Raw genomic sequence first — 15236 nt, forward strand, 5'->3', positions numbered from 1 at the left:
TGTTTTAATAGATTTTTTCATTTAAGACCATGAGGTGGTTTTCACACTGAAAAGGTGTAGGATTAAAATCCACTCAAATATAAACTTGGTGCTGCCAACTGCTTCTTCTACTAGGCAATGCCATCAGAGTTAAGGTGTTGTTAATAATGTAATTACTTTTCAACATTTTGTGAAGACTAAAAAGAGTCGACGGCTTCAAAATATTTAAGGTTGCTACTACTCCAACACAATGTGTAGAATAACTTTCATGTAAAATAACAAAAGAGAAGAATGGTACAGACCAGCATCAAGCTTCAATATTTTGAAAACATAGACAGAAAAATAATTGCTTCTGTATCACTATCATTGACAATCAGCTAGTAATTCAAAGCTGAGTTTCCACATTTACAACATTTGTATAGTCTAAGCAACAAAAATGTGAATAACTCTACAAAATTTACAGGCCAAGTATAAACTCATTGGACATATATCCGGATTACCAATAATCATTGCAAGAGCATGTCCCATCTTTCATGTGATGAAACCGGTTTGCATCTCTCACTACAATCTCTCTTCCAGAGACCATTGATATGTACTTTATTGCTGTATGGCAATCGCCGCAAACACGAAGGTTCTTAAATACTCTTATAGGTTTTGGATTTGGTGTACTAATAAGAGCAAATGCAACTGCAAGTTTCTCGCTGTGTTGAAATAGATATTGTTCCTTTTGTTCATCCTCCACATCATGAAGAACAAAATCTGTGTTTGGGACATAACCCACATTCTTTATTTTTAAAGCCAATTCATCAAGTTTTTCATATATTTGTTGAGCTTTAGGGTGCAAAGTATCTCCTACATGGAATTTATGCACCTGGTTCTCAACTTCAATCCAACTAGAACCTGCTTCTTTTGTTATTTGTTTCTGTTTCATGTTTTTTCTAATTGCTGCTACATCTTCCCACCGTCCTTCTGTTGCATACAAGTTAGACAATAATATATAGGTAGCCGGATCGTGAGGCTCTCGTTCAAGAATCATTTTTGCAGCATGTTCCCCAAGCTTGGTGTTCCGATGAACCCGACAAGAACCAAGAAACGTACGCCACACCAACGCGTCGGCATCAAAAGGCATTGAGTTAATAAATTCAATCGCTTCTGAAAGCAATCCGGATCGACCAAGCAAATCGACCATACATGCATAATGCTCCATCCTTGGAACAATTCCATGGTTATCACGCATGGAAGTGAAATGTTTCCATGCTTCATCAATTAAACCAACATGACTACATGCCGATAAAACTGCAATGTATGTGACATCATTAGGCTTCACACCTGTTTCAAGCATATTATAGAACAATTCTAGTGCTTTTGAAGCAAATCCATGTTTTGCAAAACCATTTATGATAGAGGTCCAAGTTATGACATTGCAATCTTCCATGTCATTAAAGACCTGTAAAGCAGCTTCTTTGTTTCCACACTTGGAATACATAGAGATCAAAGCATTATTAACACTTAAGTCAGTCCGAAATCCAATCTTAACCACCATGGCATGAATTTGTTCACCCTTACCAATTGTACCAATACAAGCAGCACCACTCAAGAGGCTAGCATATGTAAACGAACTAACTCCACTACCAACATATTCAACTTCACGGTCCAAGTCTTGTTCAGAATTCAAATTAAAATCTTTCACATTTGTATCATCAACAACTGTCTCCGAAACCAAATTCTTCTCAAACAAAACATCAAAACACTTGCGAGCAGATTCCATTCTTCCAGACTTTGCATACACACTAACAAGACCATTCCCTACACAATCAATTGCAGAAAGACCTAATTTAATCGTTTGCCCATGAACCTGTTCACCAAAATCAAAATCAGGAAGACTCGCACAAGCCTTAAGAACACCGGAGAACGTAAAGCAGTTCGGCGCAACACCACCCTGAAGCAACATATTACTAAACATTCTCATAGCTTCCCGTTCATATCCACCACCGCCTCGTACATATCCATTAACAAGAGCCGTCCACGACATCACATTATGCTCCCTCATACCATCAAACACTTTCCTAGCCTCTTGCACCAATCCACATTTCGCATACATATCAACCAAACTACACCCAACACACAAATCCAAAACCAAACCCGACCTAATAACCCACGAATGCAACTCCTTCCCAAGCGACAAAAACTGAATCTCAGCACAAACCGATATCAACCCAGTCAACGTAAATCTATCCGGCACATACCCACTACTCACCAACATTTCCAAAAACAAATCAATCGCTTCATCATTATAACCATATTGAGCTAACCTAGTAATCATCAAAGTCCACGTAACAACATTCTTCTCACGCATTTTATCAAACACCTTACGTGCAGACTCTAAATCTGCTAAACTACAACCTTTAACAAACATATCAATCAATTCACAACCAACACAAACATGCGAATCAAAATACCCCGTCTTCAAAACAAATCCAAACAAACACAACCCAGTTTTAAAAAACCCGCCTTTCAAACACGCCCGTATCACAGCAGTAAAACAATACTCATTCGGATAAACCCCGTCTTGTAAAAGCAACTGATCAAACATCTCAACTGCTTTCAAGCAATTTCGATTGTTTGCAAAGCAAGAAATGATTGAACTATATGAAACAACATCGCGTTTGGAATTTTCCATGGATTGGAAAATGGAAAAAGCGGTTATAGGGTCGTTTGATTTGGAGTAGAGGGTAATGAGGGAGTTCAAGAGGAGGGTGTCGAGGGGGAGATTTGAGGTGGTGAGTTTGTGATGAAGGAGTTTGCCGAGGTGGGTGTTTTTGGTTCGGATGCATTGTTTAAGGAGAAGTGAAGAGGTTATGAGTTTGTTGTTATGGGTTGATTCTGTGTCTGTTAGGTTTAAGGTTGTAATGGCTTTGTGGAGTTGTTGTGGGTTGTTGAAATGGTTAAAGTTTTGTTGTGAGTTGAGATTGATGTGAGGAGAAGGAAGAGGAAGAGATAGGCTTAGGCTTGGCATGTTTTAATTCTTACATAGATTTTGGTTCTTTATGGATGTAAAGTGTAAGAGCACGAAAAGTGTCGTGGTGTATACACATAATATAATCCAGTTTTCAGACAACATCGCAGAGAGATATGTGTATTGGATCGAGATTTTAAAAGACTGTTTTGGCAAATAAAATTCTGAAGATTTTTAAATATTATATTGACTTTGTTGGATTTTAAAAGATTTTTTTCAAATTACTTTTTACAATTAGGATTTTAAACACATGATTTTAATGGATTTATAATACAAATTTTTAAGTTTTCAAAAGACTTTATGAGATTTTAAAATTTGATATTATTGTATCAAATTTTAAGAAAAATTCAAAATGACCGGTGGATTAAAAAATATTGTGAATATATAATATTAAATTGACTAATAATAATAATAATGTCTTATCCCATAAATGTAGTTCAGTTGGTAGCTACGAGTAGTGGTGGAGCCACATTGTTATCCGGAGATGCACATGCAGATTTTCTAGCTTTTTCCTATCATGAACCCTCTCAAGTTTCACTGTTGCACCCTTTATGCCAATTCTCTCACGTCTCTTCACTGTGTGCATGCAGATTGTAGTTTAACCACATAATGGAACTGTTATCTTCCTCTAAAAAGAATACTTTTACTTTATAATAATAATAAATTAGGTTGAAATCAAAGTTTCAAACTCAAATATTTTTAGGTGGAAATTGAACATGGTTGAAATGAGACATTATTCTAAAATCTTGCCGCTTAACCAAGGCTCAAACTTTAAATTTCTTCATTCAAGAGCGTATATATAAGACTTAAACTCAAATATTGTATTTGAAAAATGTAGTTGATAAAAAAAATTACAATTGAAAAAATTGTAAAATATTTTGTCGCGAGTGGATATCATAACTATGATCATTTTTTATGTATCTATCTATCATTGATAATATTACTCAATCAAATTTTAATTAGTAATAAATATTATAATTTATTTTTTAAAATTGATACTCAAAGAGGATCAACCCAATTCCGTTTTTAGATTTCATTGTATCCAATATAGTGAGGTTCATATCACGATTCGTAAGTCAGATCAGTAGGTAGCTGATAGGGTTGAGAGGAAAATAGAGAAAATAGAGGAAAATAAGAAGAACACAAAGTAGGGTAAAAACGAACATGAGTAAAGTCGAAACATGATTGAGGTGTCATGGGACGTAGGATTGTAAGATCCTACGAACAAACACTCGAACTTGACTACAATGACTCTATCTATACCTTCTCTCTAACGCTAAACCCTCTCAACCAAAAAATCTCTTATAATCTTCCTCTATCAGAAGTTTGAACCCCCTAATCCAGAATCCTGGCAACGCCACTGGCTACCAGGAATAATTTTTGCAAGGGTCGGGGTTTGAACCCCAGATTCCCCACTTCTCTACACATAATATGTGTGAATATGGCCACTATCTTAAAAGAATATTGAAGAAATTATTTTTCTCCTTCTCTCTCTGAATTGTTTTTATCTTAAACGAATATTGAAGAAATTATTCTAAAATGATACTCCCTCCATTCATATAACTAAGCACCCATTTTACTTTATTTTTGTCCATAAATGTAAACTCCTTTTTAAATTACTAGATGCATTCATTATTTTTTTCCTAAACATACTCTTAATTAATACTACTAATTTGTTTTGAAATATGAAAAGTCAAATTTAATACACAAACAAAAGACAATTTAGTAATATTAACACACAAAATAGACAAATTAATTACACTACCAACTTTTCTTAAAAGAATGTGAAAAAACAAAAGGGACTTACATATAGGGACAAAAGGAGTAGTAGAAAAACCATATTTTTTTAGATCTTCTTCTCTCTTTTGTGGTAGATTAAATTTGGATGTTTAACAATTATTTTCTTTTTAAACTAAATTTCATCATGGGGTGGTTGAGTTTTTTGTGTTTTGTTTTGAAAGTCAATTTTAAAAGAGTGGGTGCTTTGCTTCAAAAAAAAAAAATGTGGTGTTGAAACAATTTTTTCTTCTCTCTTTTCAATGGTCAAGAATAATAGAGGAAGAATGAGATTATGAGAGTGGAAATACAACCGGGGTATGAAAAAAAAAAGTTATTACAAAATTATTGTACATATATAATTTCTCTTTTAAAATCAAACAATGTTTGGGAAAAATGAGTTCAATTGTTTTTTTACTTAAATTCAAAATAATTTTATAATAAAACTCAAAAACCAAAAAAGATAATTATAATTTATGTTTTTGATTTAGCGTCATCACCAATTGCTAACCAACACTATGTTCACCTCTTATTACCATTTTATCCACCTCTAATTTTCAATTTGACCATCGAATTCGATCACCTCTTCATCCACCTTTAGTTACCAATCTGGCCAGCACAACTAACAAGTCACCACTCTGATGACCGCCAACCACCGCTCCAAAACTATTATCACCACTCCATCTAACTCCAATCACTAATTAGACAACCACCAACTACCATTCTCACACCACTTCAACCATCATAAACCACCGTTAATCACCATCATTGATTATCTTTGATCACTAGTCAGACCTTCAAATCCACCACTGATCACCAGAACCAACCACCACTCCGACCATTGACTACCTCCCTAATCATTGCTCGCCACTGTTAGTCACCATCATCGATTATATTTGACCACTAGTCAGATATTCAGAATCCACCACTAGTCACCAAAACCAACCACCACTCCGACCATTGACCACCTCTCTGATCATTGCTCACCACAGTTAGTCACCATTATCGATTATCTTTGATCATTGGTTAGACCTTCAGAATCCACCACTGGTCACCAAAACCAACCACCACTCCGACCTTCATAATCTACCACTGGTCACCAGAACCAACAACCACTCCGACAATTGGCTACCTCTCTGATGATTGCTCACCACTGTTAATCACCATCATCGATTATTTTTTACCACTAGTCAGACCTTCAGAATCCACCATTGGTCACTGTAACGCCCACTTTCGTTTAATCGTTTATTTAATCGAGTTTAGGTGATTATATTATATTTATATAATATATGTATGATTTTGATATGTTTTGATGATTTGTGGTGATTTTGGTGATTTGATTGATGACGTGTTAAGTTATGAGTTTTGGAGGATTTGATAAGATTAGAGAATTTATTTTATTGTTAAATAAAATAAAGATTTGAAAATAATATAAAATATTTAGTTGAGGGCTGTTTTGATATTTTAGATAGTTTTGGGGGAGAAAGTGAGATAAGATAAGTTATTAGAAAGAGGTATAAATAGGAGAAGACCTAATATTTTAGAAACTCATTGTACGTGAAAACTTTTGGAAGAAGGGAGAAAAGCCAAGTCTAGAGGAATCAAGGTAGAGTGCTGCGATTTTCTTCATTCAAGGTAAGGGTGAGACTAGTAATTCAATAGCATTGATTGTTGTAATTCTGATGATTAATTGACAAAGTTAGGATTGATTTAGAAAAGTTTTGGAATTAGGTCAAAACCCTAAAAAATTGATGATCAAACGGTAAAACTTGTTTAGATTGATGTAGAAACCGTCCTTTAACCTTAGAATATGTTTAGGATGAATTCTGGAATCAAAATTAGGCTTTGAACCATGTTGGGTGATGGATTTTTGAGAAAAACCCTAGTCTGCCCGTGCTTCTGTTCATCGCTCGCCACGGCGAGTGATGATCCTCGCCTCGCGAGTGATGAAGTTCATCGCTCGCCACGCGAGCCTTTCCCCTTCGCCTCGCGAGTTGTCTGGTGCAACTCGCCATGGCGAGCAACCTTTCCTCGCCTCGCGAGCTTAGGCAGAGTGCATGTCATATTTCGTGTTTCGACCTTTTTAGTTGAGCCTTGTATGCCTATGAGTGCCTGAACATGCCTAGTATTGATTAGGAATGAATGTAGGATCAGAGGGAACCCATAACAACCTTAGTTTGGGAGTTGAGTGGTACTCGCCATGGCGAGTAAGTACTCTCGCCTCGCGAGTACAACCAGGATGAACTGTTTATGTGTTTATGCGATCTGCGTCGCACTTGTTGATCAAGAGTGAACCCCTAACTGGTAATGAGACCTAGTGATGTCGTTTAATGCAGACTGTAGAGTTGTTTAAGTTATATTAATAATAATTGAATATGAACTATTGTATTGTATATTCATGCAAGATAAGAAGATGTGATAATGATACAAATTATGTGCTTTGATATAATGATATCATCTTGTTATGTGACCTGTTTATGCTGCTTCCGTTATTTAACTAAGTGCATAATTATATGATGAAGTTTAGCTCCAAATTATTGGATGCATGTTGATAAGTGATTACGATGTTTTGTTCATATGTGTCCATGCATAGCATATCATTGAGCTTAGTCCTCACCACGAAAATTAGGAGCTTTGTCCTCCGCACGTTTTATAGGAGCTTTGTCCTCCGCACGATTAAAGTATATTAATACTTATGATGACGATTGGTACCACATGCATATAAGGAGTCTAGGAGCATTGTCACATTGTCATGATTAAGATGCCTTGTTGATGATGAATGGATATGTGATTACGTGATAAGTGTTCATTGATTATGTTATGTTGTTTATAATGATTGGATATATGATTACGTGATAACTGTTTAACATTTATGCAAAGTTAATAATGGAATGATTATGATGTTAATTTATGATTCGCAATTACATTGATTAATGTTATTTTATTATGAAATCTCACCCCTTCTGCTTGAAAATGTTGCCCTTCGTATGGGTAACTTGCAGGTGATCGTGCTTAGTGTGCAGTTGCCGTCGTGAGTGGCCTTGCCTTCACTGTGTCGTCTAGGTCGCTCTGATACGTAACGGGATGGGGTTTAATGCTATAACATGCTTCATTCTTTTACGTGAACTGCCATGATAATTTATGCTTTGATAAACTCTTTTGAGATACTTGTTGGGCCTGCGTGCCAAAACGTTTATGATTTATGTTTATGATTTTCCGCTGCTATGTTAAAGATATTTGTGAAGGTTAAATTATCATTTAACTGTTTTTGGATTACGTTTCTATGTGATATCCCGTTTATGGTTTTTACTCTGATAATTGTTTATGAAATTTGTATATTGGGAAAACGGGGTGTTACAATTGGTATCAGAGCAGGTTGGTCCGTCCGGTCAATTAGAGAGTCGTGTCGAGTCTTAGTAATATTTATATTACTATCTTATGTTGTTGTTGCTACTTTTGTAGAATATCAGAAATGGCTGGAAGGAATGATGCTGCGTTAGCTGCTGCTCTACAAGCTGTTGCCCAAGCTGTGGGACAACAACCTAACGTGAATGCTGGTGCGAATGCTGAAGCTAGGATGTTGGAGACATTCATGAAGAAGAACCCCCGACTTTCAAAGGACGTTATGACCCTGATGGAGCCCAGACGTGGCTTAAGGAGATTGAGAGGATTTTCCGGGTTATGCAGTGCACGGAGGATCAGAAAGTGCGATTTGGTACTCATCAGCTGGCCGAGGAAGCTGATGACTGGTGGGTTGCTCTTCTGCCTACCCTTGGGCAGGAGGGAGCTGTTGTGACTTGGGCTGTTTTCAGGAGAGAGTTCCTGAGAAGATACTTTCCGGAAGATGTTCGCGGGAAGAAGGAGATCGAATTCCTTGAGCTGAAGCAAGGAAACATGTCTGTGACAGAGTATGCTGCCAAGTTCGTGGAGCTGTCAAAGTTCTACCCGCACTACACTGCTGAGAATGCTGAGTTCTCGAGATGCATCAAGTTCGAGAACGGTTTGAGGCCCGACATCAAGAGGGCGATTGGGTACCAACAGCTGAGAGTTTTTCAGGATTTGGTCAATAGCTGCAGGATCTACGAAGAGGATACCAAGGCTCACTACAAGGTAGTGAATGAAAGGAAGGGCAAGGGACAGCAGAGTCGTCCTAAGCCGTACAGTGCCCCTGCTGATAAAGGGAAACAGAAGATGGTCGATGTTAGGCGGCCTAAGAAGAAGGATGCTGCAGAGATTGTGTGCTTCAATTGTGGTGGGAAAGGCCACAAGAGCAACGTCTGCCCTGAGGAAATCAAGAAGTGTGTTCGGTGTGGCAAGAAAGGTCATGCTGTAGCTGATTGCAATCGTACAGACATTGTGTGCTTTAATTGCAATGGAGAGGGTCACATTAGTTCTCAGTGTACTCAGCCTAAGAGGGCGCCGACTACTGGTAGGGTCTTTGCTTTGACTGGGACTCAGACAGAGAACGAGGATCGTTTGATCAGAGGTACTTGCTATATTAATAATACTCCTTTAGTTGCTATTATTGATACTGGTGCTACGCATTGTTTTATTGCTTTCGATTGTGTTTCTGCTTTGGGTCTTGATTTGTCTGATATGAATGGAGAGATGGTTGTCGAAACTCCGGCTAAGGGTTCGGTGACTACTTCTCTCGTATGTTTGAAATGTCCTTTGTCTATGTTTGGTCGTGATTTTGAAATGGATTTAGTTTGTCTACCTTTGAGTGGTATGGATGTGATTTTGGGTATGAACTGGTTAGAGTACAACCACGTTCTTATTAATTGTTTTAGCAAGTCAGTACATTTCTCTTCCGTCGAAGAGGAAAGTGGTGCAGAGTTTTTATCTACTAAGCAGCTGAAGCAACTGGAACGCGACGGTATCTTGATGTTTTCGTTAATGGCTACTATATCTATTGAGAATCAAGCGGTGATTGATAGGTTACCGGTGGTGTGTGAATTTCCTGAAGTTTTTCCAGATGAGATTCCTGATGTGCCTCCAGAGAGAGAAGTTGAGTTTTCTATTGATCTTGTTCCTGGAACGAAGCCGGTCTCGATGGCACCTTACCGTATGTCTGCTTCTGAGTTATCTGAGTTGAAGAAACAGTTGGAAGACTTGCTTGAGAAGAAGTTTGTTAGACCGAGTGTTTCACCTTGGGGAGCGCCGGTTTTGTTAGTAAAGAAGAAAGATGGTAGTATGAGGCTATGTATTGATTATCGACAGTTGAACAAGGTAACTATCAAGAATAGGTATCCACTTCCGAGAATTGATGATTTGATGGATCAGCTAGTGGGTGCACGAGTTTTCAGCAAGATTGATTTGAGGTCAGGTTATCACCAGATTAAGGTAAAGGATGAGGATATGCAGAAGACAGCTTTCAGAACGCGTTATGGTCACTATGAATATAAAGTTATGCCTTTCGGTGTGACCAATGCACCTGGAGTGTTTATGGAGTATATGAATCGCATCTTCCATGCATTTTTGGATCGGTTTGTGGTTGTGTTTATCGACGATATTTTGATTTACTCCAAGACTGAAGAAGAACATGCTGAGCATCTGAAGATTGTTTTGCAAGTGTTGAAAGAGAAGAAACTTTATGCCAAATTGTCTAAGTGTGAATTTTGGTTGAAAGAAGTGAGTTTTCTAGGCCATGTTATTTCTGGTGATGGTATTGCAGTGGATCCGTCTAAAGTTGAAGCGGTATCACAGTGGGAGACTCCAAAGTCCGTTACAGAGATTAGAAGTTTCTTGGGTTTAGCTGGTTACTATAGAAGGTTTATTGAAGGATTTTCTAAGTTAGCTCTTCCGCTAACGCAGTTGACTTGTAAAGGTAAAACTTTTGTGTGGGACGTCCATTGTGAGAAAAGTTTCGGTGAATTGAAGAAGCGTTTGACGACTGCTCTAGTGTTAATTTTGCCGAAGTCAGATGAACCTTTTGTGGTTTATTGTGATGCGTCCAAGTTGGGTTTAGGAGGTGTACTTATGCAAGAAGGTAAAGTGGTAGCTTATGCTTCAAGACAGTTGAGAATTCATGAGAAGAATTATCCTACGCATGATCTCGAGTTGGCAGCTGTAGTCTTTGTATTGAAGATATGGAGACATTACTTGTATGGTTCGAGATTTGAGGTGTTTAGTGATCACAAGAGTTTGAAGTATTTGTTCGATCAGAAGGAATTGAATATGAGACAGCGAAGATGGCTCGAATTGTTGAAAGATTATGACTTTGGTTTGAATTATCATCCAGGTAAAGCTAATGTTGTTGCAGATGCCTTGAGTAGGAAGACATTGCATATGTCCGCCATGATGGTCAGAGAGTTCGAATTGCTTGAACAGTTTAAAGATATGAGTTTGGTTTGCGAATGGTCACCTCAGAGTGTGAAATTGGGTATGCTGAAGATTGATAGTGAATTTCTGAAAAGTATCAAGGAAGCACATAAAGTTGATGTAAAGTTTGTGGACTTGTTGGTTGCTAGAGATCAGACTGAAGACGGTGATTTTAAAATCGATGATCAAGGTGTGTTGAGATTCCGAGGAAGAATTTGTATCCCAGACAATGAAGAGATTAAGAAGATGATTCTTGAAGAGAGTCATAGAAGTAGCTTGAGTATTCATCCGGGAGCTACGAAGATGTATCATGATTTAAAGAAGATTTTCTGGTGGTCTGGTTTGAAACGAGATGTGGCACAGTTTGTGTATTCCTGTTTAGTTTGTCAGAAGTCGAAAGTTGAGCATCAGAAACCTGCTGGAATGATGGTACCTTTAGACGTGCCAGAATGGAAATGGGATAGTATATCGATGGATTTTGTGACGAGTTTGCCGAATACTCCTAGAGGGAACGACGCAATTTGGGTTATTGTTGATAGGTTGACGAAGTCAGCTCATTTTCTACCTATTAATATTAGTTTCCCTGTTGCTCAGTTGGCAGAGATTTATATCAAGGAGATTGTGAAGTTGCATGGTGTTCCTTCGAGCATTGTGTCAGATAGAGATCCAAGATTTACTTCTAGATTTTGGAAAAGTTTGCAAGAGGCCTTGGGTTCGAAGTTGAGATTGAGTTTGACGTATCATCCACAGACAGATGGTCAGTCGGAGAGGACAATTCAGTCGCTAGAGGATTTGTTGAGAATTTGTGTTCTTGAGCAAGGAGGAACTTGGGATAGTCATCTTCCGTTGATCGAGTTCACTTATAATAATAGTTATCATTCTGGTATTGGAATGGCACCGTTCGAGGCCTTGTATGGTCGGAGATGCAGGACTCCGTTGTGTTGGTTTGAATCAGGAGAAAGAGTGGTCTTAGGACCAGAGATTGTTCAGCAAACTACTGAGAAAGTTCAGATGATCCAAGAGAAAATGAAGGCGTCGCAGAGTCGACAAAAGAGTTATCATGATAAGCGTAGAAAAGATCTTGAATTTCAGGAAGGAGACCACGTGTTTTTGAGAGTCACTCCTATGACTGGTGTAGGACGTGCTTTGAAGTCAAAGAAGTTGACCCCGAAGTTCATTGGTTCGTACCAGATATTGGAAAGAGTTGGAACGGTGGCTTACCGAGTGGGTTTACCACCGCATCTTTCGAATTTGCACAACGTTTTCCATGTGTCGCAACTTCGAAAGTATGTTCCGGATCCATCTCATGTGATCCAAAGTGACGATGTGCAAGTTAGAGACAACCTTACGGTAGAAACTTTACCGTTGAGGATTGATGATCGTAAAGTGAAGACGTTGAGAGGCAAGGAGATACCTCTCGTGAGAGTCGTTTGGACGGGAGCGACTGGTGAAAGCTTGACGTGGGAGCTTGAGAGTAAGATGCTGGAGTCTTATCCAGAGTTGTTTACTTAAGGTAAAGTTTCGAGGACGAAAATCTTTTAAGTGGGGGAGAGTTGTAACGCCCACTTTCGTTTAATCGTTTATTTAATCGAGTTTAGGTGATTATATTATATTTATATAATATATGTATGATTTTGATATGTTTTGATGATTTGTGGTGATTTTGGTGATTTGATTGATGACGTGTTAAGTTATGAGTTTTGGAGGATTTGATAAGATTAGAGAATTTATTTTATTGTTAAATAAAATAAAGATTTGAAAATAATATAAAATATTTAGTTGAGGGCTGTTTTGATATTTTAGATAGTTTTGGGGGAGAAAGTGAGATAAGATAAGTTATTAGAAAGAGGTATAAATAGGAGAAGACCTAATATTTTAGAAACTCATTGTACGTGAAAACTTTTGGAAGAAGGGAGAAAAGCCAAGTCTAGAGGAATCAAGGTAGAGTGCTGCGATTTTCTTCATTCAAGGTAAGGGTGAGACTAGTAATTCAATAGCATTGATTGTTGTAATTCTGATGATTAATTGACAAAGTTAGGATTGATTTAGAAAAGTTTTGGAATTAGGTCAAAACCCTAAAAAATTGATGATCAAACGGTAAAACTTGTTTAGATTGATGTAGAAACCGTCCTTTAACCTTAGAATTTGTTTAGGATGAATTCTGGAATCAAAATTAGGCTTTGAACCATGTTGGGTGATGGATTTTTGAGAAAAACCCTAGTCTGCCCGTGCTTCTGTTCATCGCTCGCCACGGCGAGTGATGATCCTCGCCTCGCGAGTGATGAAGTTCATCGCTCGCCACGCGAGCCTTTCCCCTTCGCCTCACGAGTTGTCTGGTGCAACTCGCCATGGCGAGCAACCTTTCCTCGCCTCGCGAGCTTAGGCAGAGTGCATGTCATATTTCGTGTTTCGACCTTTTTAGTTGAGCCTTGTATGCCTATGAGTGCCTGAACATGCCTAGTATTGATTAGGAATGAATGTAGGATCAGAGGGAACCCAGAACAACCTTAGTTTGGGAGTTGAGTGGTACTCGCCATGGCGAGTAAGTACTCTCGCCTCGCGAGTACAACCAGGATGAACTGTTTATGTGTTTATGCGATCTGCGTCGCACTTGTTGATCAAGAGTGAACCCCTAACTGGTAATGAGACCTAGTGATGTCGTTTAATGCAGACTGTAGAGTTGTTTAAGTTATATTAATAATAATTGAATATGAACTATTGTATTGTATATTCATGCAAGATAAGAAGATGTGATAATGATACAAATTATGTGCTTTGATATAATGATATCATCTTGTTATGTGACCTGTTTATGCTGCTTCCGTTATTTAACTAAGTGCATAATTATATGATGAAGTTTAGCTCCAAATTATTGGATGCATGTTGATAAGTGATTACGATGTTTTGTTCATATGTGTCCATGCATAGCATATCATTGAGCTTAGTCCTCACCACGAAAATTAGGAGCTTTGTCCTCCGCACGTTTTATAGGAGCTTTGTCCTCCGCACGATTAAAGTATATTAATACTTATGATGACGATTGGTACCACATGCATATAAGGAGTCTAGGAGCATTGTCACATTGTCATGATTAAGATGCCTTGTTGATGATGAATGGATATGTGATTACGTGATAAGTGTTCATTGATTATGTTATGTTGTTTATAATGATTGGATATATGATTACGTGATAACTGTTTAACATTTATGCAAAGTTAATAATGGAATGATTATGATGTTAATTTATGATTCGCAATTACATTGATTAATGTTATTTTATTATGAAATCTCACCCCTTCTGCTTGAAAATGTTGCCCTTCGTATGGGTAACTTGCAGGTGATCGTGCTTAGTGTGCAGTTGCCGTCGTGAGTGGCCTTGCCTTCACTGTGTCGTCTAGGTCGCTCTGATACGTAACGGGATGGGGTTTAATGCTATAACATGCTTCATTCTTTTACGTGAACTGCCATGATAATTTATGCTTTGATAAACTCTTTTGAGATACTTGTTGGGCCTGCGTGCCAAAACGTTTATGATTTATGTTTATGATTTTCCGCTGCTATGTTAAAGATATTTGTGAAGGTTAAATTATCATTTAACTGTTTTTGGATTACGTTTCTATGTGATATCCCGTTTATGGTTTTTACTCTGATAATTGTTTATGAAATTTGTATATTGGGAAAACGGGGTGTTACAGTCACCAGAACCAACCACCACACCCCGACCATTGACTATCTCTCTGATCATTGCTCCCACCATCAGAAACAACCACTTTGACCACCTGTGGTCTTCACTACCACTCTGCCCACCACCAATCTTACCACCACTCCGACAACCGCCATTTTTAAAATTACTACTAAATAAATACATCATATGTTTGTAATATTTTAATTATTTTACAAATTTAATGGTAAGAATTGCTTAGATTAAGATATTTTTATGATGAATATTTATTTGAATGTTTATGTTTGAAACAAATTTTTTTTGTTTTGGAAAATTTCATAACTCTAAACTAAAACTAATTTTGGTTTTTAAAATTCAACATAAACTGGTTTTAGTTTTTGAAAAATTCAAAACATAAAACAGAAAAATAACACCGAACAGGAAGGAAAAGAATAAAACTGAGCGAAATAAAAGATAAGTATG

At 37.6% G+C, this 15236-nt stretch overlaps 1 protein-coding gene across 1 annotated transcript; it reads right to left on the reverse strand.

Annotated features, from left to right (window-relative positions):
• Positions 1 to 210: 210 nt before the first annotated feature.
• LOC11435163 (pentatricopeptide repeat-containing protein At3g49170, chloroplastic) lies at positions 211 to 3050 on the reverse strand. The gene has a single exon (XM_003605374.4). It carries the CDS (start codon positions 2993 to 2995, stop codon positions 476 to 478), a length of 2520 nt encoding a protein of 839 aa, XP_003605422.1. The 5' UTR covers positions 2996 to 3050; the 3' UTR covers positions 211 to 475.
• Positions 3051 to 15236: the final 12186 nt, after the last annotated feature.

Source organism: Medicago truncatula, chromosome 4 (assembly GCF_003473485.1).
Source record: "Medicago truncatula cultivar Jemalong A17 chromosome 4, MtrunA17r5.0-ANR, whole genome shotgun sequence".
In the NCBI taxonomy this organism is placed as follows: domain Eukaryota; kingdom Viridiplantae; phylum Streptophyta; class Magnoliopsida; order Fabales; family Fabaceae; genus Medicago; species Medicago truncatula.